General features: G+C 43.3%; 1 protein-coding gene across 2 annotated transcripts in view; it reads left to right on the forward strand.

Moving 5' to 3' along the window:
• The window catches only part of STOX2 (storkhead box 2), a 144273-nt gene that overhangs the window by 62194 nt on the left and 57060 nt on the right, over positions 1-25019 (forward strand). Inside the window, exon 1 of one of the 2 annotated variants that reach the window (XM_086464473.1) lies at positions 13047-13212. The exons of the other annotated variant lie outside the window; for it this stretch is intronic. Within the exon in view, the coding sequence (XP_086320599.1) occupies positions 13047-13212 (166 nt within the window). Of the gene's footprint in view, positions 1-13046; positions 13213-25019 lie in introns of those variants that run through there. 2 annotated transcript variants of the gene reach the window in all.

The following is a 25019-nucleotide window of genomic DNA, read 5'->3' on the forward strand; positions in this document are numbered from 1 at the left end:
CTGCCAGGGCTATGTCCAGCAGTGCCTGTTCTCTAGCATACTTCAAAGGCTTTGTACCGCTTCACTGGCCTAAAGAAGGGGGTCAGGGCAGGGCCTCTTCTTTCAGAAGATCCCTGTCTTCTTTCAAACTGTGAAGAGCCAATACTGCCTGTGCGACTGAATTATTGAGGCATGTTCTTCTGTGTGCTAGTTTGGCATGTTATAAAAGATGCCTGCAATCTGTAATCATAGTTTCTGTGCTTGTTTAATCGTCGAGGAACAATAATTCTGCTTACCCTCCTTTGCCTTTCATCTTCCTCCATCCCACCTTGCCAAAAGCACATGATGTTCCTGAGCTTGCCATAACCTTTCAGTCCTTTTTTGTAGCTGGAACATTTCTGTGAGCAGGCTTTCCCTTCTGTGAAGGTACCGAAATAATATACTTAGATCTAGAAGCAGGGGACAGCAGCTTGTCAAACATGCATGAGGTCACAGCAATGGCAGTTTCTGGGGGCTGGGCTACACTAATTTGCAAATAACACAACATTAAACAGCTTGAATAACTTCAAACTGCAGTAGCCTGCTTCTTTAGGATCACCAGTGATTTAACCACCCGTTCGCTGCTGGCTGGAGCACTTGCTTCCATTAACCACTTCATCTAATTAAAGGGGTTTTTAACTCTTGGTACCTTTTATGAGACTGAAGTCCAAAGGCTCCTCAGACTGCACAGACATCACTGTGGTAACCAGTTACATTCCTCCTAAACTATGCAATCTGTAAATCTGGACAGAGGTGTTTCTATGGATGTCTGGTGGAGCATCTAGCCCGGAGCTAGTATAGATCGGGGTCAGGAGACCTTATGAGATGAGCCAACCAAACACAAGTTCTTCAAAAGGAATGTAAAACTCATTTTTCATTGAGTTTAAGATACCCACATGATAAGGAGAGGCTTTGAGTATTCAGGGTGAGGCAGGGGCCAGAAATAAAATTCCTACCACCCTGTTTACCTCCAGGGGAATCCAAGTGGACAAGAAAACTTGACCACCTACCAACGGTTTTGAACTACAAAGCTCACCACTTCCAGCTGCGGTCTGTGTCAGCAGCAGGGCACCATTGCGTTTGCCTGCTCCCCTACCCTGCAAGTAATTCCCTCATAGTTTAAGCTGACAGTACTTCTTGGTCAAGCTGGTATGCTAAACTGATATTTTTATTTTTTTTTTACCTACCTCAAAAATCCCATCCTCCTGCGTAATTACCTGTATTTGTTGAGAAAAATTGCAGTGGAGAAAAGGCTTGTTAGTTTATGGGATAAGAGGGATAAACCAGGTCTCTCAATCCTCATTCCTTTTGTGTGCATTGGAAGGCTCTTGGCAGAAAGATAGCTGGATTTCCAGTGCAGCAGGGAACCACAATGTCTTCTATTGAAATAATTGGGCAGATGCTACAGAAGATTATGTAATAAAGTCTATATGTTACTTTTAAGTGGTTGGGTTTTTGATAATTGCTGTAGGACCATTTATTAGGTAAATCATTAGTCTTTCCAGATAAGAAGTAGGATAGAATGTACGTTGGAGAGATTTATGAGAGCTAGGAGTTAACACATGCGTATATTGGCAGCTGTTTACAGCACTAATTTGTGTTTCATTTCATTTCTGAATTTTATTTCAAAAGCTTCAGACAATGCAGGATTGAGAATATGGTGGTTGAAAGCAAAGCAACTGAGAAATGTATTTGAAAAGCCTGCATATGATATCCATTCCTTTTATAAGGAATATTTCCTTTATGACCTCCTCCTGCTTTGTATTTAACATTTCAAAGAACTTTGTGGGACTGTCTGTAGGCTGTGTCTTCATGAAGCCAATAGCCGAGGATTTAAAGTATTGTCACTGCTGGCCTGAAGCTGAAAACTGCAGGCGGTTTTAATCTCAGGGTGTGGGGGGGTGGGTGTTATTAAACCCAACCTTTTGTGTTCAGATTAAGAGTGCAGGAGGATAGACTTAAGGGGTGTTAGTGAGAGTTTTTTCATTGGCAGCTCAGTAATAGCATCAGGCTTTGGAAATACTTTTTTCCAGTTCTTTGTTATTTCAGTAATTACTATGTGGTGGGTAGAAATCCATAGGGTTTGTGGTTTTTTAAGTACCACAGCAATGACACAAGGAATTGAGCAATAAAAAGAAGTACTTGTTTTTATAACTTTTTACTCCTTGGATGACTGAGGGCACTTTAAATGCCTTCTTGGATAGCCTATCATTATTTCGGTCCTGGATGTCTGTGTTTGTGGTTCCATCAGCTGGGATAATAGTAAGATCCATCTTTGGAGAGGAAGGAAGACAAAACCAATTTGGCACTAGCATCATGCTCCGACAAATCTGAAATCTGCCAGTTGTGAAGGCAGATTGCCTGATCTGCCTTACCCTGTCTGAGAGATGAAAAGGTTACCAAACATCTCCCCCATCAAGAGAAAGATCAAAGGCAAGTCACTGAGCACTTGCACACGGAGTTTCTTTTACAACCTAAGAAACGTTTGTCCTGAGTATTTGTTGATTCCTGAAATAGCTGGGGGTAAAGAGCACTTGAAATATTTTTGTATGGAAACATGGTGACTCCTTGCAAGACTTTCTGAGATGAGCACCATAACTAATAAGATTTACCACAATTGGCTTGTGTAGGTATTGAGTTCAGCTCAATAGCGATCAGTTTTAATGAAGACTAAAGACTTTCTAGCTCTTCATTTTGTACATGGTTCTTTCAAATAGAATTCTAATGCTAGGAAATTTCACTTTCATGTAAATTGTCTCACTTAAGATGTTTGCTTCTTTTGAAAAAGATCTTCTTAGATTTCCAGAAATATTAAGTATAAGTAGTTCTTTATGCCTTTACAAAAATTCATTATAATATGAAAAGCATTTTGAAAGAAACCTTATCCTGTATCAGTGCCATTCACATGCTTTAAAGGATATAAGTATGCTTTTGTGGTGGAAGTAAGGAGTATGCTTTTTAGAATTAAAGAGGAGATTTTCTTCTTTATTTTTCTAATTTTATTTTAGTTTACTTTTCTTAATTTTCCTGTTTCCATTTGCCGTTGCAATGATATTCCTTTGTAACAAGGGTGTGTTTTTCTTCATAACATCTACATGCTTCACTTATTCTCAGCCTTGACTCTGGTAGGAAAGGTAGTTGTAGGTTGAAAAATTCACACCAGAGGCTGTTCTTATATCCAGTGTGACCCTCAAGTGCTATGCTAGAAGCGTTTCACTAAGGTGAGGCTTTGGGTGCTGCTCCCTTCTTCTTAGCTCCGCAGAGGAGTTAAAGATCTTGCACTGACCTTCAGAAAATCTGGGAGGTAACAGTGCTCTGCTGGATTTAAGTCCTCTTTCTACTTAAAGACAAATTAATTAATAACAAAGCAACTGGCAGCCACCCAGTAATATAGAAGGATATATAGAAAAAAGTAGTAGAGCTCTGTGTGGTTGATACATTGCTTTAACAAATTGCTCTGTTATATAGGGTGTCACTTAGTAAGACAAAAATTATTTCGTTGGACTAGTCTCCAGCTGAAAAATTTAACCTTCTTACAAGGTGATGGGAGAAATTTGAGACCCAGTGCTATAAAATGTTTTTTCTTGTTCCTCTACTAGAATACAAAAATCTCTACACTCAGGAGAAATGCTCAGAACAGCTTCTACAGAGAGGCAAGTGCAAGCAGTGCCTGCATAAACCTTCATCTGAACAGGGCAATGGGAAATTGTCTCTGGGTGCACACAGGTGGGTAACGTCAGAGCTTCAAAAGCCAAGCAGAGGGTGGCAATAAGATGTGGTGACCAAGAGTAGGCAGAGTAACTGTCCCAGGAGTGAAGTCTTCCTTCTGAAGGGCGCTACTGTGTCGGAAGAGAACTGAGAAACTCCAGGGTCCCACTGAAAACCAATGACTAAAGAGTACCACCTTCATGGGAACAAACTGACTCTGCAACACTGCAGTCTGGTCCAGAGAACATGCAGGCTGATAGTTTTGCAGTGATTTTCCAGAAGCCTTTGGGTCAGGCATGTGTTGAGTCACCTAGTTCCTGTCTCTGTTTATGACTCCTCTCCTTTGGGCAGTTTTTTCCTGCCCAAATACTAGTATATGCCAATGAGACAGCCTCTGAATCTAAGACTATAATAAAATATCCAAGAAGTAATTGAATTACTTTTCTGTGAGGTGATGAATCAGTGCTTTTTTACTCTTGGCTTTGTCTCTTGCTTGCATTCTCTTCAAATTGATGGGTGGGAACCATACATCTTCACTGCTAAACCACTGTTTTGAAAGCCTCTTTAATATAGGCAGAGCTTCATGCACATATGGAACAAAATTCATGACAAGAGGTTGTTTACAAAGGGTGGAGTAGCCTATTTTCAGGCCTCCCAACTTTTCTAAGGTTTTTTAAGATTTTCTGCCTGTTATGCATGCTATATATATACATCTATAAAATATACTCGCTATATTGCACAGCTGTATAAGCAAGAATTTTGAGAGGGAGCTTAGTACTGGGTTGTTCAGCAACTGCTCTGTGGCGTTATAGCAGCTGCTGGGATTTAGTTCCCTTGGTATGCTGCTTCGGTTTTTAGGACTGGCCATCAAATACGTTTATTGTCTCATTTGCAAACAGGTCTGCAGTGCTTTGTTCAGTTTTGTGTATGGTAACTAATTCTTCTAGACAACAATTTGGAGTTTAAAACTAATATTCTGATAAATAATAGCCATGCGACATGCAAAACAGTGCCCACTTGCTATAGCCAAGGGCTTTCTTTTCTTTCTCAATGGATTTTTCCTTTAAGGGTACCCACCTGACATGCAGAATCTGCTTGTTGTTTGTGTTGCTGTAGCATCCAGGAGCTTCACCAGAGCCCAAGGCCTGCTCGTGCTTGGTGCTGTCTTTGCAATCTCGTGAGATGTTACATGAGCATAAAGCAGAAACATTGGCTCTATAGAGGAATGGGAAGAGACAGAGATGTGTGAATTAGTCTTTAAAAACATAATCTGTGATGGCTTTTACTGCTGGTGGGATCTACATTGGCTACTTAATTCTCACTCTCTATTTTTTCAACTCCCAAAGCAGAAGGATAGGCTGTCTTTCTAACTTACAGTACAGCTGGCCCCCATATATCAGTATGGTACGTAAATACCAGGGTACTAATGATATGTGACACCAATGGAAAACAAGAAAGTTGAGGCCAACATTTTTGGCACATCTTTTACTACTATATCCTTTGGAAGAGCAGCCAGTGAATTAATTGAGTTGCTGTAACTCCACTTCTCCAACTTTTTGAATTCTGTTATGTGTGATAGGTCTAATAAATGCTTGACTGTGTGAAAATCTGTGCACGATTCACGGCTGCCTCCCTCTCTAGTTAGTTTTGTACACCAAGGAGTTACAAGCCCAGCTTCCATCCATTTTAACTAACTTGCTTTGAGTCAGTGATAATAGGAGAGGAAAAGCATGGGCCAAAGCTCAGGCTGTATCCTACAGCTTGCGTTCCTTTTGGTATGCTGATATGTTTTTAGGTAGTCTTAGGTACACAGATTTAAAACCCTTCTGCATCAATTGTCTTCTGTGCAGAGGAAGCACATATGCAATCAGAAGGTCTGGCATGAAACAAAACAGGGGAGCTTTTCTTCTTATAACGGAGGCAGGTTTTTCTTAAAAGTCATAGAAGTTAAAATAAATACCACAGTGCATAAGCCAGCACACAGAAAAATGAATTGGTGAGCTACGGCATGTGTGCAGCAGCAGTACTGCATTCCTGTCATCACACATTCCCAAAGCGTAACAGTGAGAGAAATATGATCCGAAACTGGTCTAAGAGGTGCTGTAATTAAGCCAGGATTACTACCATAGTACAACATAACCTGATAGTGTTCTAGAGTTAGACTGAAGACTTGCTTGTGATAAGCTCTGAAACATTTTTGAGGTTTTATATTTGGAAGTTTTCTCACTTACACCTTTGCCCTTGTGATTTTTTCTTTCCCTTTTTGGTGGAGTTTCACAAATGCTCTCTCCAAGGAGAAAGGGTTATCTAATCAAACCAAACTTTTCCCTTGCTAATAAATCCATCAAGGGAGGCTGCCTTATTTTGTGACCTGGACCACAAGCATAGATTACAAGTACTTGGCTTCTCTTGCATATTTGACTAACAACAAGTACTGGTGAGAGGTGACAAATTAATAGTGTTAGTGTCAGAAGTCTAAGGGCTGCTGCAAAAGATGATGTGCTGCATCATGAGTTTTCTGGCTGCTTCTTGCCAGTTTATCTGATTCCCTGGAAGGGAAAACTAGTGCTTCCTACAGCTAAGGACAGTTGCACCCTGTTGCCAGACCTCCTTAGCCAGTAGGCCACATCTAGAGCACGGTGTCCAGTTCTGGGGCCCCGAGTTCCAGAAAGACAGGGAACTACTGGAGAGAGTCCAGCGGAGGGTCATGAAGGTGATCAGGGGACTGGAGCATCTCTCTTATGAGGAAAGGCTGAGAAACCTGAGGCTGTTTAGCCTGGAGAAGACTGAGAGGGGACCTAATCAATACTTATAAATATCTAAAGGGTGGGTGTCAAGAGGACAGGGCCAGGCTCTTTTCAGCGGCACCCAATGATAGGACAAGGGGCAACAGGCACAAACTGGAGGACAGGAAGTTCCACCTGAACACAAGGAAAAACTTCTTTACTCTGAGGGTGGCAGAGCACTGGAACAGGCTGCCCAGGGAGGCTGTGGAGTCTCCTTTCTCTGGAGATATTCAAAACCCGCCTGGACGTGCTCCTGTGCAACCTGCTGTAGGTAAACCTGCTTTGGCAGGGGAGTTGGACTAGATGATCTCCAGGGTCCCTTCCAACCCCTACCATTCTGTGTGATTCTCTGTGTGTGTGTAAGGGATTGCACAAAACCATATTTTTTAGAGTCTGACTTCTGCACATACATTAATACAGTGACACAAGAATCTACGCATGAAAATGGTGAGTTTATGCAGTGGACAATTTTCTCCTTTTGTGGATTTATTAATATTAGAAGTGCAGGTAATGTATTTTCTCAGGAAGGCTATTATGCAGAGCTGTAGATCTAATAAAATCATATATTGCCAAGGCCTGTGACATTGCACCTGAGTTTGGTGTTTTCCCCAAGTTCTTAATTACATTTTTTCCACCTTTTCTCATGCTCAACTTTCCTTCCTCCTCCTCTGCTTTACTGCGTTTCAACTGCATGTACTACAGGCTTTTTTCCCCTCTTTATTTTCTATTTATTCCTTTCTGCTCTCCCTCTCCCACTTTCATAGGCCCTGCATTTCCTTCCCAGCATCTTGCAGCATCCTATCTCCACCTTTTAAAAAGTTACAGCATTTGATGGTTCTGTTTTCATAGGCCACAAAATGGCTCTCTGCTCCCTGTTTTACCTGGCTGCTTGTGACTGTGGCCTTCATTAGGGCAGAGCCTCCCCTGTGTCCCAGTAATACCAACACTATTTATAGTCTTTGTTTCTGAAGCTGTGGGCTGGGAAAGGACCCTTATTGTAGAACTGCAATGAGTGCAGCCACAAGGCTTTGTGCCGAGCACTCAGCATCTTGACAGCATCGGTTCTTCTGGTGGTGTTGGTGCTTGTTAGACACCAGCTCAGCTTCAGTAATAATGTCCTCGCTGCGAGGCAGCCAGTTGGCTATGTGCAAAAGGTAAGGTGGTGACAGGGTAAGGGAAAATGCAGGCTTTGAACGCGTAGTTTGAGAGATAATGATTTTAGAGATGTAGTTTGTCTTAGCGAAGAGGGGGATTGCTTTCCTCCTTGCGCGTCCGGTTATTTTGCCATTTTTATTTTAACGTTCTGCTTGCATGCTTGTTTCATTTGAAAACCTCATGCAGTCAGTCCGCAAGCTGAGGCGGTAACACAGCCCACCCTGCTGCTGAAGCCTGCTGCTCTCCCCTCTGGGAACTTATTTGTCACGGGCAGGAAAACAGAGGTAGCCTGAACTTGAACTGAAACTTGAAATACCACACTAGACGAGAGCAATCACCATATACACACACATGTACAAGCACGCATGCACACACACATGCGGAGAAATATATGTATTACATATATACGGCTCACCATATTGTCCTCTGCTACATAATTATTTTTCAATTGAGGAAAAATAAGCCTGTGAAATGGGAGCTGTGACCCTTCAGTTTTAAGAGGATGTTTGCCACTGATTTCTTGCACTCTTCTGGGCTGGTGATGTCCTTTTCTTTTTGCCATTTTCCATCTATAAAATGAGAACAGACCTGTTTAGCAACTAATTAGTGAGTGTTTATGAAGATGGAATGCAATAGATATTGTTAGTAATATTCGTTTTCTCACTTTTTAAAAGATAACACAGAAGGTTTTCAAAAACTACTATTTTGAATTGCTTCTCCAAAAGCCTTCAGGTTCCCTGTGAATTTGGACTGAAGCAGGGTTGTGATTGAAAGTTTGAACTCATAAGAATCCTTTGTAATGTCTTCTGTGTGCCTAAGCCTCTTTTTTGAAATTCATAATGTTAAATCAGTGCCTTTGAAATGGCTACTATTACGTTGCCAGTTCCCGATAAGGAATTGTTAGGTTAAGAGGGGGGCAGGATGCCTATTTTTGGTTTAGTTCAGACTTTTTTTCCCCAAGATCTCTATGGTCTATTCATCCAAGCCTCATCTCTCCCTCTAGTAAATCAAGAAGGAGATACTACCTGTTGGACTTTAAATACTAAATGATAAAAATACATGTTTCATCTGATTCTCAACAAAAAGCTTCTGAATCAATGCTTTCCCTTAATAACAAAAAAAAAAAAAAGAAAAAGCTGGGGGTGAATTAAAAAAAAAAAAAAAAAGGAAAGAAAAAGCTTTGAAACTGTCTCCTTTTCCTCTTCATCATCAATAGCAAACGATCAGATTCCCATCAGTTCAATTCCTGCTTGGAAGAAGTAGTTTTCCATATGCTGAGCAAGCTCCAGCAGACTATTTCCATACTTCCTTTTACAACTGGGCAAAACTTTACCAGCGTCTAACAGGTAGGCAAAAATATTTGTAAATTAAAGTGGAATTTCCCGGTGGTTTCAGCCAAAGAACATTAGTCCTCCCGCACCTGTTGGAACTGTCAGATTAAAGAGCATATTTTTATTTATTTTGAACTGTGCTCGTAAGGGTACTGTACTATTGTTTGCCAAGCAGGACAGGCATTTATAGCTGGGAACTCTTCTTTCCCTACCCGGCTCTAACATAGCCATATGAGTCCAGACATTTACTTTCTTCTATTTAAAAAAAAAAAAGTAATTTGAAATGTCTAAGCATAAAATGTTGTTGTTTTTTTTAAAAGCCCTCAAATTTTAGCTTTCAGTTTATATGAAGAAAATTACTTTATTTCAGTTTGGCCACCGAAGCAAAAAATCAATTACACAGTTCTAGCTCTTTTTCCAAAGAAAACAGCCAAAACTTAAACTTGGTCTTTAATTATATATTTGATTCATCCCAGTAACAACACTTGACTTCAAACAATGCAAGAGCAGGAGGAAACTTGCTCTGAATTCCTCTCTTCAAAGAGAAGAACTCTTTCAGATACCATGTCGGGAAATTTTAAGCTGAAACCGAACAAGATAATTGTGAGAAGACTGCAAACAAGTTTCAGCTGCCCACAGGAATAACATTTCAGTACTGAGAGGAGGCCCCCAAAACTGCTTTTAAACGAATCTCCCCACATTTGGGGAGGTAAAGTTGACCTTGCTAGATGGATTGCTTATTCCTCTTTCTCTCCTCCCCCCATTTTAATATGAAAATAACTTTTCATACTTGTCGGAGCAAATTACTAGTCACTTAAAATTCTCACACAATGGAAGTGCATCCTGTTATCTGTGCCCAAAATTATGAACCAGTCTTGATTCCTACAATTGATAAGTAGAAGATACAATGTATTAATCATTTGTACTGTATTACTCTCGTGACAATTTGTGCAAGTGTACAAATTAAATCAATTAAAACTACTTGAAAGCCTTCTGTGCGCTGTCACCGGTTCATTAGTGCACAGCAAATTGCTTGAAAAGAATCAGGATATGTGTGCTTTATCCGACAGTTGCAGAGCTATTCCCAGGTTTTTGATTTGATACTTGTTAGAATGGCTCTGAAACTAGACTCAGATATTTTTAGTTGGGAATAATTATGCAGAAAGCCAGTGTAAGGATCACTGTGGTCTTATTTGTTCCTGCCCCCCCGCACTTTGTTCTGTCTTTCTGCTTCTTGACCTCATTTTTCCTCCTCATTGCTTATTCCTATTTGTCTCTTGTCTCATGTCTTTTTTCATGGAACAGATTGATATCTAGGGCTGTGTCTAGACTAGGAGAGGTTGGGGTTAGTTCAGCTATAGGTTGAAGTTAGCTGGCCAGCTATTTTCAACCACTTCTTGACAGCTGGAAATGCACAGCCATCGTTTGTTGAAACTTTCAGGCAGTGGAATAGGAGTTTACACTCCTGGCTAGAATTTAATTTGCTTTTACATCTGGAAAGATAGACAGGTTTTTTAGGTTTGGCTTAGCTAGGTAGTGCTAACCAACCTATCCTAACCTCTGCCTTTGGTAAGTTGAATGATTCTATAAGTTCTCCTTACGGTTTTTCTGGTCTGAGGGTGAAAACGTGCTTTATTATAAGCTTGCATAGGTTGATGAGTAAATTGCTAGGTCAGTAAGTTGCATGATGGAAAATATATTTTTGTTAGTGGAGCTCTAGGCCATTTTTTTTTGCTCATCTTACTTTTTCCTGTTGCTACCAGTATACAAAGTATCAATGGAAACACGTCATTCCCCATGGCTTTCCACACTGTTGGAAGGAGCTGAGTGAGAAAGGACCTCACAGTATTTAGTGTTCTTGCTGGGTTTCATTCATGTAATTCCTACTCATGTGAAAGGGGTGGCTGCATACAAAACCCTGAATGGTTCTTTGGCGTGTATTCTGCCCACATAGTATGGCCAGGTGAGCTGAGGTGGGTGCGGGAGTTATTAAACCAGAGCTGTGCAGCAAGGCAGCAAAGGGATAGTGCCTCAAGGTCTACTGGCTTTGATGTTCAGTTCATTCACCGACAGTCGTCCTTTTACTAGTTCACTACTATAAAAAATTTTCAATTACTGACAAAATGACAGTGCTCTGGTTTTCCATACTCTTAGAAATGTGACACAACCCACTGTAAGAAAGGTGAAATAACTATAAAAATGTAAATGTAAGTAGTTTATTGGCAACATTTTCAAATCCCTGCATTGCAGTTTCCACTGGTAACGCTGGCACCACCTGACATCAAGTGTGCTCAAAGCTGGCTTGCAGAGGAGGAACCAAGTCCCTTCGCGCAGTTTTGGTTAACCAGAGTCCATAAAACCCTGCTTCCCTGGCGGCCTGGCCCGGGTCAAGATGGTGCCCTGGGCGCAGACGTGCGCGCCGCTGGGGTGAGAGGGTGGGCGACCTTCTTCCCACCGGGGGGTAGGCCGGGTGTCCTGCACATCCGTGCGGGGCGCTATGGTTTTTTAACGGGGTGGTGTGAGTGACCGGGCCCTCCTGGGGAGAGCCGGGAAGCGGCGGCTCCTCAGGTGCCGAGCGGGAAAGGCAGCGCCGCTGAGGGAGGACGCGTGGGTGAACCCCGCCGGCTCCACGCAGGAGTGCCCCGGGGATACAAGTCTCTCCCGGCCGCCTTCCCTCTGCTGTATCCGTTCGCCCCGAGGTTGGTCCGGACGGGCGCGGTGGCCCGAAGGGGCCGGCAGGCGAGGCCCGGCGGGCCTGCCCGCCATGGCCGCCCTGCCCTTCCGCTCCTTCCCGCCGCTCGGGGCGGCGCGCCGCCGCCCCCTCCCCATTGGCTGCCGCGGGCGGCGCCCGGAGCCCGGCGGTGCGGGGTGCCCGGCGCTGCCACCGCGCTCGGCGCCCGCCTCCCCCCGGCCCCGGCGCTGCCCCGCCTGAGCCGCTGCCAGGAAGGAAGGAAAGACGGACGGAAAGGAGGCGGGGCGGGAGCGGGCGGGAGCGGGCGGGAGGGGGCCGGGCCCCCCGTGGTGCACGGGGCTTTGTACGGGGGTGCCTGCGAGCTGGCTTGAGCCCCGGCCGGCGCCGCACGGGGGAGCGCGGAGCCCGGCGGGACCCGCAGGCCGCGCCGGGACTAGCATGAGCCCGGGCGGCGCCGCGGCGCCCAGCGCTCCAGCACCAGCTGTTTGCGGCGTGGCGGAGCGGAGGGAGGGCAGGGGGCAGGCCGTCCAGGCGGGCGGTGCGGCCAGTCGTTTACCCGGTGGCCTCTCCCCCCGCGCCGGCCGCCCCTAGCGCGGAGCCGGCGGCGGTCCAACCCCGGGGACAGGCGGGCGGGGGTCGGGGTCGGCCATGGTGAGGCGCGACGCTGCCGGGGGTCGCGGGCCGCTGCCGGGCGCCCGGGTGCCGCGGGCCTGAGGCGGGCGACGGCGGCGGCGGGGGGGTCGCGGCTGCTTCCGCCCGTCCCGCGGCTAGGAGAGGCGCCTGCGGGCCCTCCCTCCTGCTCCTCTCCTCCTCCTTTTCCTCCTCCTCCTCCCGCTGCTCCTCCTGCCGGGCCGGGAGCTGCCGCCGCCTCCCCAGCGCCGGGCGCGCCGCGGTCGGGGTCGCAGCCGGCGGCCGCGGGGTTTTCCTCGTTTGTTTGGGCCTTTTGTTTCGCGGCTCACAGTTGGCTAAGCACGGCCGGGCTGAATCGGGCCATTGTTCGGGACCCCCGAGCTCCCACGCTGCACATCTCTCGTTTCCAGCCCCCCCCCGCTTTTTTGCCTGAGAAGCCACATAACGTGCCTTTCCTCCACGCGAATCTGGGAGCTGTAAGCCGGACCGATTGCAAATGAAGTGTAATGCATTGTGGGACGTGTGTAAAATTGGATCATTCGAGGGGAAAAAAAAAAAAAAAGGAAGGGACCTGCGGCTGGCGCCCTAGAAGAGGTAGCGGCGAGATGCGCGCAGGTTGCGCCCCGGCGGTAGCCGCGCTGGGCTGATGCCGGGCAGCGCGCGTCCGGCGAGCCACAAGGCCTGACCCATGCTGCGGCGGGAGGATTAGGCTCGGGCATCCTCAGGATGAAGAAGACGCGGAGTACGACCTTGCGGCGGGCATGGCCTAGCTCCGACTTCTCCGACCGGGCCTCAGACCGCATGAGGTCCCGCAGCGAGAAGGACTACCGGCTGCACAAACACTTCCCACCAGCTTTTATTTCCCAGGCATCACGGGGCTACATGACATCAGGTTTGTAACATAATTTGTGTGTGCGAGGGAGCTTTATTGCGAGGCTGATGCGGGATGTGTGTCTGACCGGGAAGGCTGCGTTGGTGGGTACGGAGGGGAGCCTGCGACCGGGAGCCTAAGTTGTTATGAATAATGCAAAAAAAAAAAAAAAAAATAGAATACATCCACCATTTTGTACCTCTGCAAGATCCACAGTGGGGCCCTCGCAATATGGTGTTTAAAATCTATTAGTCGAGTGAAATAAATGTACGAGAGAAACGGTTGCGTCTCTGTGTCTTGGAAGGGCAGACAAAAATGACTGGGTGCGCAGAGCATGGAGCCCTTTGCTCCTTTTGTGCGTAAGAGCATGTGCTGAATATTTACTGCTGCCCTACACATTACCCTATAAATGCGGTTTAGTTAATTCATCAGGCGTTCGTGTTTTTTCCATTTTGGAAAGTAACAGGATCACCTGTGATTGCAAATGCTCTCGCCTTGTTACGGGCTCTCCGGGTTTCAGCTGCATGTTTCTGCAATGGCAAAGCACGCTTTGGTGAAAATGACTGTAAAGACATTTGCATTTGTTATTTGAGGTGTAGAGGTGGACCAGACCTGTGTATGTGGGGGAAACCCACACGTGCATCCATACTCGTTTGTCGATTGCTTTCAAGGGTGGCCGTAGGGAAATAATGGACACTGCACCAACGTGTTTGTGCATGGGAGAGAGCGCAAACAAAACAAAAAACAGCGCAAGGAAAGGCAGGCACTGGGGAGAGGCTTGGCCTCCGGTGGAGTGCTGGTGCGATTTCGGAAAGCCTCAGTGCTGTTAATGGAAGCTGCTCCATCCTGAAATGCATCTTAATGGCCTTGGAATTCAGACGTTTCATAAACACCCGAAAGAAGACTTGGGAAAATGCTGATGGGGAAAGGGCCAGGGGCACAAAATCCTGGAAACCTCCTTTGTTGTTCTGCTGCCTGCTTATTGTGATGATCGGACATAATATTTCATTATTATGATGGCAAATTCCAGTTCCCTCAGAGGCTCAATTTAGGTTGAGTAGGCAGATTCCTTTAAAGGAGAAAAAGAGGGAGAGAGAGAAAATGAAGGTATTTATTATGCATTACTGAAAACGTTTCCAGCCCTGTGCCTTGTCCCCCCCCATTTCTGCTGCAAAGGCTGAGCCAAAGATTGTGGTTGTCAGTTATATGCTTACTTGCCTATCTCTGGCCCTAATAAACATATCTCTTTAGTCAGGATTGGTTTCTCATGTTTTAAAAATGTCTCGTGACTGTTCTTTCTTTAACACCCGAACACAAGGGAAATAATATGCATTTTATTGGAAAACATGCCTGTGTAAGAATATTGTGCTATTTTGGCAATAGCTGCTCTGATTTTTCCCTTTTCTGGGTAGCCACATATTGAGAGGAAATGACAAGGATAATTTGTGCTTGAACAGCTGAAGAGCAGGAGAATGTTGGTGGTGGTGGAGGGGTTGTTTTGTTTCGTTGGCGCTGCAGGACCTGAAAGCGGCTGGAAAGCCAAAGCTGTCCATACTGCAAAGATTTTTGTTGTTCTTTGTGAATGTCCTAATATTCCCACTGTAAGATACTCTGTCAGTTCGGTTGAAGTCGGTACTTTAAGGCCTTTCTTTCGGCATGGAAGCCTGTATTTAAAAGAGAAGGAGCTCACGTGAGCATTTTGTGCCAAGTGGTGTGGGTTTTTGCTTGTTTTTAATTCTTTAGGGAAGCAGTCTGGCTCTGTAAAAGCTTTATCTTGGCAAGATTGGTACAATCCAACCAGACAGTCAAACACCAGCGATCTGCAGAATCAGATGTGTCACCGTGCATTTTTTGGCAGTTACCTGTGTCCTTGGTGGGGAGCATAGATTTGTAATCTGCTATTTTTTTTTTGTTTGTTTAAAGTAATCTCCAGACCTCCAGAATGACATGTTTACAGATATACAGTGCATTGATTTCAATTGTAACAACTGAAGAAGGACAAACGTCATGTTTAGTTTGAGTGATTTGCTAAAGTTGTTGGAGGGAGAATACTTTGAAAATTAAACTCAGCAAATGTTTTTTGTTTGAGTTTTGTTTGTTTGGTTTTTAAAAAACCCCAACAACAACTTAGGAGGCTTTTTGCTGGAAATCCAATTGTTCTGTCTTTCCACATTATTTTTAAAGGATTGTTGTCCACTGCCTTTCCAAATATTAGTTTTGGGAGGAGTGGCTACTGTATCTAAACACTTCTCAGTATTTGAAAGAAACTCTCTTCCTTACAGGAAATCTATAGGAAGTCCTCCGGCGTAGAAGTTGTGGGGATCAGGAATACAAATGCATTCTTTGTCACCCAGAATGTTGTAGGGGAGAAAGTGTCTCGAAACACATGGGCTTTTCAGACGGCTGCATTCTGTTTATCCAACCATTTAACCTCATCAGCATTAGCATTGTTGTGGTTCGCTTTTAATTAAATGCCGCATTGTCTGGGATGGGAGTGGAGGGTGGGAAAGAAACCTCGGGGTTTTGCCTCAATTACTCTGCTTAGGAAAATATGAAAAAGCAGTCAGTCAGTAAGATGCTAAAAAGCTTGAAAACATTAATATTTATGTATGCTTGAATGAGGCGTGGAGATTCATATATATATTTCTTTCAACACAGAGAAACACTGAGTAATGGTGTTGCAGTCAATGCCGTGGTGTTTTATTTGGGGAAAATACAGTCTCTAAGCAGAACTGTTTTTATAATGGAAGTGCAAACCTCATGCCAGAGTGGTGGAGCACACCCCATTTTAAGCATCTTTGTCAGTACAACTGAGTAAGGACTAGTTTGATATTTGCTTGATTAGAAGCAGCATTGGTGGCTGGCAGTCACATTTTCAAGACTTGGGGAACAAGCTGCCCATAATTATAGAAAATTGATGCAGATGCAATTCCTCTGAAATGTAAAGGTTGACATATGAAGGGAGGTGGAAGTAAGGGGGGAAAAAGGCAAGGAATTTAGAAAATCACACATTTTTATTGCTGAATAATCTCTTGATACATGCTATTAAATCGGCTGTACTCCAGGGTTTCTTTAGGCCTCCTAGCAACCACTAGGTTCAAAGGCCACGCAAGGGGTTCATTGTTCATGCGGAATATTAATTTCCCAGTGGAGGACTGACTTGGAGAAAAAACACTGAAAAAGAAAACTACAACAATGTAGCACTTTGACCTTGCCTGAAAAGAGATGTTGAAAAGTTCGAATCCAATAAAATTCATGCATTACTGAAAAAGAGGAAATGTACTTGAAGTTTTTGATAGATTGCTGCTTAATTGAAGGGAAAAGAAGGAAATCATATGAAACTGCCAAGCAGGATAAAACTTACTGAAACTTAGGGCCCCAAACAGTCACACAGGGTAGTATGTATAGCTTTTGAAATGTTGGAGGAGTCTTTTTTTCTTTTTTCCCTCCTAAATAACAAAGGCAAATCCTGGATTTTGTTTTAGCGGAGAGAGGAACTGCATCCTGTGGTTGACCCAGCCATTAAATGTTACCAGAACTGAGTGGAGCGCTGGAAAGACGTAGTTTTTTCTGCAGTCTTCCTTGTGCTACTTTAGTTGAAGATCTTGGGTTTGGAGGTAGTGTGTCAGTTTGAGTAGGGGTGGTGTAGGGTAACAGCCTAGCACAGGCAGCATGAAGGAATGTCTGAAGAGCTTTCTACAGAGGTAAAAACTAATTCTGGCGCAGGCTGATTTGAAGGTTACCTTCTGAAAAGTTTGCAGTTACTTTATTGCTCTTTGCTATAAAATTGCCTCGCAGATGTTTCAGTGCTCCTAAGTTGAAGGGTAAAATTCAGCCTTGGTGTTGCCCTACTGTTACTGGAATTTGATTACCAAGTTGAAGCAGACAGGAAAGAAGAGAAGTATGTAACACTGCTATCCAACTGATGGTATCCATGTGCAAATTAAAATTTGTAGGAGGAAAAGATACCCTCCTTCTCTGTTTCAAGGATGTTTGATGGAAGGCCTAGGACTGCCTCTTCAGCCTCCTTGAACAGTAAAGGAGGATCTTGAGAGTCATTTGAGCAAATCTGAGAGTCCTGAGCATTTTTTTTTTTTTTTTTTAAGCTTGAATCTGTAGCTCTAATAAAAATTAATATTTGGAGATAACCATGCGTGATTTGAAGAGCTCAGTTTAATGTAACTGGGAAATAAGATACACACAGAGCCTTGAAGCTCGTTCAGTTTTCCTCTCCTATAATTCAGTTATCTAAAAGAATGTGTTCTATCTTGAAAGTAGCTGTATTGTAATAAATACTTAATGAAATAATCAGTATTGCATCACCTTCTTTTTCTCTTAGTGTGGTATTAAGAAACACCTTCCAATTCATCTGCTTAACAGTAATGTGATCTCTTTGCCTCCCTGAATTCTGAGTAGATTTAGGCTGCCCTAGACCAGACCCATTAATGGGACGGTGCAAACTGAGAGTGTGTAGGTGTCAATGGCTAGCAGGGCTAGTTTTGCCTCTTGACTCCTGCTCTGTCTCTTTTTTTTCAGTCTGGGCTGACCTGGTGATCCCCAAGTGGGTCATTCCGTTCAGTCACTTCAGGGGCTATGCTTGCTTTATTGATTGGGAAGTTGCTCCTGCTCTCACTATGCCTTCCAGTCCCTTTTGGCCACTTACCTTGGCAGAGAAATAGGAACTTTCAATGCATCCTGGTCTGGGGAGAGAGTCTAAGTATGCTGTGTCTTCAGACCACAAACTTGGTCCAAGTTCATGGACCAGTCATTTTTGCACAGTTTCTAGCTCACTTTGTTTCCCCCCCTCCCCTGGTTTCTTGCCTGAAAGAATACAGCAGACAATCTCCTCTCTCCTCCTACTGTAGAACCCTGGTTTTCAACTCACATACAGTGCTGTGCCCATGCCTGTGTGTTATGCCACTGTCACCACGCCTGGTCCTTTCCCACCAGATACCAAAATATTTTCTGCATATCCATGACTTCACTTTTAGACTAAGCTGCAGTGTCTTATGCACTACTTGTGCGTTCAGCTGACCAAACTGCGTTCAAGTACCTGTTGTTCTTCCTGGCTGCTGTGACCTATGAGCAAGAGGATCCAGAGTAGCTTTCTTGTTCTGGCATTAGAAGTAAAATCAAAGAGGAATGAATATAAGAAAGGTGCACACACACAGAGATTTCTGTTTCTGTCTTCCCTAGACCTGTTCATGTTTCTGTCTCAGTTCAAAGCACTCATCCCTGCAGGGCCAAGTTTCAGGTTGTTTTTCCTACCCAGCCTCTGTCGCTGCTTGCATTCAAAGTCCCCGTGTTCTTTCTACTGGTTTGCTTGGACCTTAGGCCAGGTCGGGGTGCACAGAGGTGCTCCAGGATCAGGTCACCAAAGGGTGTCATCTCATTGGCGTTTGCACAGAGGTGTCAGGTTGAATCTGAATACGTTTCTAGGTGTGTTTTCCAGTAGTCCTGTGATGGAAGTAATTTGTTACATGCATGTGAGACACCGCGATAGCCTACTGAAGGTGCAAGAAGCTCCTCTTTCAAGAACAGACAAGGGTTCGGAACAAACACAGTGCTGATTCTTCACAAATGGCTCTCAGGCTTTCACAGGTGTAGAAGTTATACTCTGTCTTTGTTGGCAACATTTGATAAACCTGAAGGGTGTTGAATGTCTTGCCATTTTGGAATTGAATAGCAGCCATGTCTTTGCAAAATGCATTGCTTGTTGGAGGAGGCTGAAATGTGAGGATTTTGCGCATCACCTTGGTTTAACCTAGTGACCTGCTCAGTTGTGAGCAACAATAGGCCTTCATTTATATGCAGGAGAGTTTATCCTGGAGTAAACTACCATCTTGGTAGCATTGTTTGCAGTTCAAAGAGGTATGAGTACGATCAGGTATGAAGACTAAAAAGGTGGTATTTTGCTAAGCGCATTGTAGAAGTCCTCCAAAAATTGAGGGTTTTCTTTTTGGTGTTCTGGGGAGCTTCTTTAGTATGACTCAGCTTCATAACCCGTAGCAGATTGTAGAATACCTCTGTGAACAGCTTTAAAACAGAATCAGCATACTATCACCTAAGCTCTGGGTCATGATTCAAGTAAAGCAGTGCTGCAAAAAATTTTCCGATATAATTACTCTTGGCTTCTCCTGAGCGTGGTTGGAAGAGGCCAAACAGTAATAAAGCCATGATCAAAAATCATCAGCTAATTTAGAACTTGTGAAGAATTGCACAATAATACAATATTAATTGTGAGGGTTTTTACTTGAAAAGCATGATACTTTGTGTTATTTTAAATTATAAAGCTACTATTAAATTATCAAAACTGGATATTTGATGGTTTTGGTGGAGTACGTGTAAATCTGAGCTTAGAAATATGGGTTGCCCTATGTGAGAAGTATATAATGAATACTTCATGCAATTCTGCTTAACCATTTGGTTTAATTTTCTCCAGAAAAAGAAAGAGCAGAAGCAACCATTGAAACTGAGACCTGAGTGCCTGAACTTAACCAGAACACTTTCAGTCACAGGTCTTTTTTTTTTCTAGGTAGATTAAATATGAGAACAGGAAGCAGAAACGAGGGTTAAAAGCTTCTCTAGAAGTCTCAGGAAACCAGGCACTTCTGTACTTGTCCTTGCAATCATTTTTAGTATAAAGGCCAATGGCAACCAGAATAGTCCTAGTGAAAATGCTTGAATATTGAAGCTGCAAAACTCTCCCAAACCAGCGTTTGTTGCTCCCAAGTGCCTGCCTGTAGCTGAGAGGGGCGTGAAAGTTGTTTTTAGCTACTGGCTTGCTTTTTTTCAGCATTTTGTCAGGTTGGCTTCTCTACTGATGCTGTTTTGTATCTCATTCTCGGATGACATATAGGTGCTGGAATTATCTTGCTCAAATAGACTCGGGGGGGGAAGAGAAAAGGAAGACCTGGCTTTACAGGAAGCATATTTGGGCATGCAGCATGATGGAGTGGGTAGTTTAGACAGAGCCCTGGGATCTGTTGGCACCTTTTAAGTGGTCTGCAAAAGGTAACTGAAACAAGAAAACTTGATTTTCAACAGACTTGACTTTGTTATAAGAAGGATAGCAAATTTCCCTTTTCCTTCTTCAGAGAGATTAAAAACACTGTGTTTGAAAGTCAGGAGGTGAGGGAGGTGTTTCCAGTTGTGTCAGTGGTAATCTTTGGTTTCCTGGGCACTATTAACTGTTTCTGCAGTTCCCTACACTTAGACTGTAATCTGTTCTGTAGGAGAACCATCTCCTTTATTCTGGACTGTAATATTGCCAGTCACAAAAAAGGTCCTATCTCAACCCAGGCCTTAGATTGGCAACGGTGGGTGAGAGTGAACATGCAGAAGTAGGTGTTTTAAGAGTAAACAGAACAGTCCTCGTTTTGCAAGTGAAATCCTGTGTTCAGATCAACCTTTGGACGCCACGGTGTTAGTAAGATTTTTTCCATCTTGCCTTCCTGCAAGCTGAAAAAGAAAGCCTGTTCACAATACCAGCAGTAAATGATGTGGAATGATTGTTATTCAGTACTGTTACCACTTCTCTACCTTGTCAACCAGCTCCTCACAACCCAAGGAAATTTCTGTTTTTCATCAAATTGTAGTTGTTGTTATTCCTATAATTTTTAAAGTATAGGAATGTTTCACGTTACTTCAGTGGGAAATGCTGTCTGCAGGAGATAGCTACAAATGCACAATTTATTAGAAATTTCAAATTGTGGAAAGAGATCTCGATGGTTTTATTTGATCTCGTAGGGTATGAAAGCAGAAGACAAAAGAGGAAGAATGAGCTATTTATTTGAGGAACTGCTTTTAATTTGTGGACTTTTATGTGGACCTGTTTTTCTTGAGGGTAGGGGTGGCCTGTGTATTGCACGTGGATTTCGGATATTGTGAAAAAGAATGAATGAGCAGTTGATCGAAGAATGAATGATCTAGTTGATACTAGATATTTTTATTTAATGAAAGTAGCAAGAAGAAAGACAGCAGAGGCATCTTGTAAGTCTTTAATTTTGTATCTGTCTTGTAAAGTTACTCCTAGCTTCTGTTTCTCTGTGATTGGCTGGAGGTGTTGGTGGCTAGGCAGTACATTGCATGCTTTAGCTTTCAGCTGAAACGAATGAGCAGTAACTGCTTCTGTTTAGCACTTTTTCTTTTCAAAAGTTGTCGAGAAAGCCTAGATGAATTGTAGCCCTCTCTCTTCCTTATGCTTTATTGACCAGGGGTTTTATTTTGCACAATATGTCTAACATTAGAGTAGAACAGACTTCTGGACACTGATCGTCATCTTCCTAAATGTGATGGAGAATGCAGCTGCAGTTTAGCTGGGACGCTGGAACTGAAGCAATATGAGAATCTCTTCTTGAGTTTGGGCACTGTCCTCAGTGTGGTGTGTGTGTCCATGAAGCATCTTGCACACCCATTCTTGAGGTGCCAAAAGCGAGTAGAAATCTCAAAACACCTTTTCCAGCTACTATTTTCTTTCCCAGCTGTATTGTTTAAAGACAAAAAAAAAAAAAAAAAAGAATGGCCCTTTGTATTGAATTTGATCTCAACATTTTGGGGCTCGAAGAGTATAATAGGCAATTCAGAAATACTTACTTAATGTGGCCTGGAAAAGGCAAAGTTCAGTATGAAAGCTGAGTTCATCATAACACAGGAAGCTGTGCTGGGAGAACCCAGATTATGTAAACTAGTTTTCTTGCCCATTTATGTTCTTTTAATTTCCTCCATAATTTCCTATGAATTTCCTGTTGATGACCTGTGACTTAATTTCAGAAGATGAACTTCTGACCATATGTGATAAGGTTTTAAATGCCATAAATTGGACCGTTTATCTTACAAGCCAGTAAATGTGATGTGCTAAATGTCATTGTGGTACTTAACTTTACCTCTTAAATTTTCAGAGCATTTTAGCGCAAAGTACCATTCTTCATTTTCATAGGATGTTCTAAATTCTACTCTCCTGAGAATTTACATTCTTGGATCATACAGTCCTTATTTTACTACACATAAGCCTTAAACTAAATATTTTTTTAAACAGGGTGAAACGGAAATATTTTTTACAAGGTTTTCTTAAGATTTGTGTGCTTTTGGGTGTAAATGCTGCATGGCTGGCTGAGTGAGTAGAGGGAACAAAAACTTCGGAGGAGAAGGTTTATTGTATTTAACATTGTTTGAAACAGCTGCAACCCCCACGTGTAAATTTGGCATGTCTGTGGCACATCTCTTTTGAGAGTCGGTGAGCAGATACCACTGGCCATGGAAAGTTCACCCGTGGCCCAAGTGGTCACTCTGCCTCTGGTTTTTGCTTCAGGGCAGGTTTACTGACACAGAGATGGGGTCAGAGGTGGGAGCAGCGCAGCGCTGCTGTTTGTCCATTCACTGACTCCTTCCCTTTGCACAGAATTAGGAACAAAGGAAATCCACCTTTGGGGAATATTTAGGGGTTTGTAATATGTTCCTAGGTTTTTAGTCTCTACTTTTGTTGTGGATGGATGTAGTTACTTTCTTGCTCTTTAGATACAAATGTTTTACAGTTGTGTTATATTGGTTTGTCATGGAAATTCTGAAAAATCTTAGGGAAATTATGGGGCGTGGTATACGTGCATACACTTAGTCAATAGGATCGTTGTATGGAAGTACTGTGAGACCAGGGCTCAGTGAAATTCTTTTGTGCTTCTGTATGGGACAAGTGTTCTTCCATAGGCATTGAATTTCAGGAGTGAAATACTGAAATCGTATTTGCATGGGATGTGTGCACAAGAATGGATCTCGTTGGAATATTTTCACAGAACACAGAAGCAAAAAATGGTTTTCTGCATTTTTGTCCAGCCAGCTCTAATGAAGTCTCAGTTTCCAAACAACATTTTAGATTTTCTGTGGAAAGAGATATAGCCATCTCTAAATGAAACAATTTGCAGATTCCCCCCCTACCTCACCCCCCCGCCCTAAAATCACAAGGCATTTGCCTTTGAGTCAATCTTAGGTTCATTCTGTATAATTATTTGGATTGCAGACATATTCTCCGTGAGTGTCAAATTAAGGCATCTTTTGGAAACCTCATTTTAAAAACCATGTTCTTAACTACCTCTTTTCACAAGAGGGTGAAGTAGCTATTTAAGATATTGTTTATTTTAGAGCCATGTGCAGTAACTAACTTTTCATCAGATACGTGGTCTGCCATATTGCCCTGTGCAGCACAGAAAAACTTAGTTTATGTAAGTTTATTAAATTTTATGTGTTGCAAACCTGTGCTCTATATGTGTGTGCTAGTGGTTATTCATGAGAATGCTCACTAAGTCCCCAAGGGTCCAATTCTGTCCTTTAGTGGGAAAAGTGCACACAGTTTTAGTTGACTGTTCAGATAGGAAACCTTAACTCCCAGCAGTCCTGCTTCCCTGAACAATGCACATACCCATCTCTCTTGCACATATTCTTTGCCTACATCAGGGAATTGGAAAGACTGAGAAGGACATAGCTGTAACTGCTGAGTAATGCTCCCTTTTAATTGAAGTCTGCCTTTGAATAAGGGCCATAGATTGGACAGCTAAAGAAACTGGGGCAGGCTTACCAGAAACAAGGGTGGGTGTGATAGCAGGGAACAAAAAGAGGAGTCGTGGGCAGAGCTGCTGTTCTGCCAAAGCAGGCTTGTGTTCTTGCGTCCTGGCCACGAGAAGTTCACTTCCCCAGCTCACCCTTAGATTTCAATTTAAGTCATTTAAATCACTGGATTTAAATCAGGACCATTGCTCCTTCACTTGTGTGTCTCTGAGCTCATTTCAAAGGCTAATAATTGATACAACTTTTTTCTGCCTACCAGATGATAATCTTATTCAGTTTTCATCCCAGTGCTGATTGTTCCAGATAGAGCAATAGGCACGTAGCAGTACAGTGCACTCAGCTTTTCATGGTTATCCCTTTTTATCCTAATAGTGTTCCCTTTTTCACAACTACTACGTACTAAAGTAAAACGAAGTGTTTCGCTGTAGCTTGCGTTTCGAGTTAAATCATGCAAAGGTAAGTTAAAAAAGTTGAGGAGAAAAACATTACATGCCTGTGTCATTGTAATTGATTCACTAGTTAATGGGGCAGTTGACTAGGATGGTGTATTTCAAGCAGTGAGAAAGCTTACAAAATGATGTCGAAGTTGGATTTTACTCATGGGTTGATGTCAAAGCAAGCTCTGTCAATACTAGATGTTGAAGAATTGTCTGGCAGTGCAGCTGCCCTTGGGAAGTGTCGTTTTATCTCTGGTAGCAAATTAGCTTCAAACCCAACTTTTCAGATCAGAGCGTTTGACCTGTGTTTTGTACTCCTAAATGGATGTGTGTACGTGATTGCTGTGCATAGTGTTGGGTGGGCTATTTTGTTATGGGAGACCATAAAGGAGAAAGAAAAATATAAAAACTGCTCTGGTATACATTGCCATGCAATAACAGTTTTGGATGACGGTTTTTTGTCAAGAGCTGGAAGGAGTGTGGAAAATTTTCCTTTTTTTTTACCGCAAGTGAAGACCTAGGTCTGTCTTGCCCACTCTGCTGTGTCCAACTATCACCACAAACAGGTGCCCGGGGAAGTGGAAGTGTGTGTGGTCCTTCCCCTGGCATACTTTCCCACCTCCGACTGGTTCAGGCAATACAGTTTGTTTAGCAATCCTCAAAAGGTTTCTCTTGCAGGTGTGTTCTGTGGTACCTGTGGGAATATTAGAGAGTGACAACTGCTCACCTTGTGTATGAGGAGCTGCCCTCCGGCAGCCTTGAGTTGTGTGCATTATCAGTACTAAACTTGCATTAGGTCTTATCCCGTCCCTTTTTGCATTATTTTTCACTAGT

This window comes from Leptosomus discolor, chromosome 4, assembly GCF_034619465.1.
Source record: "Leptosomus discolor isolate bLepDis1 chromosome 4, bLepDis1.hap2, whole genome shotgun sequence".
NCBI classification, from domain to species: Eukaryota; Metazoa; Chordata; class Aves; order Leptosomiformes; family Leptosomidae; genus Leptosomus; species Leptosomus discolor.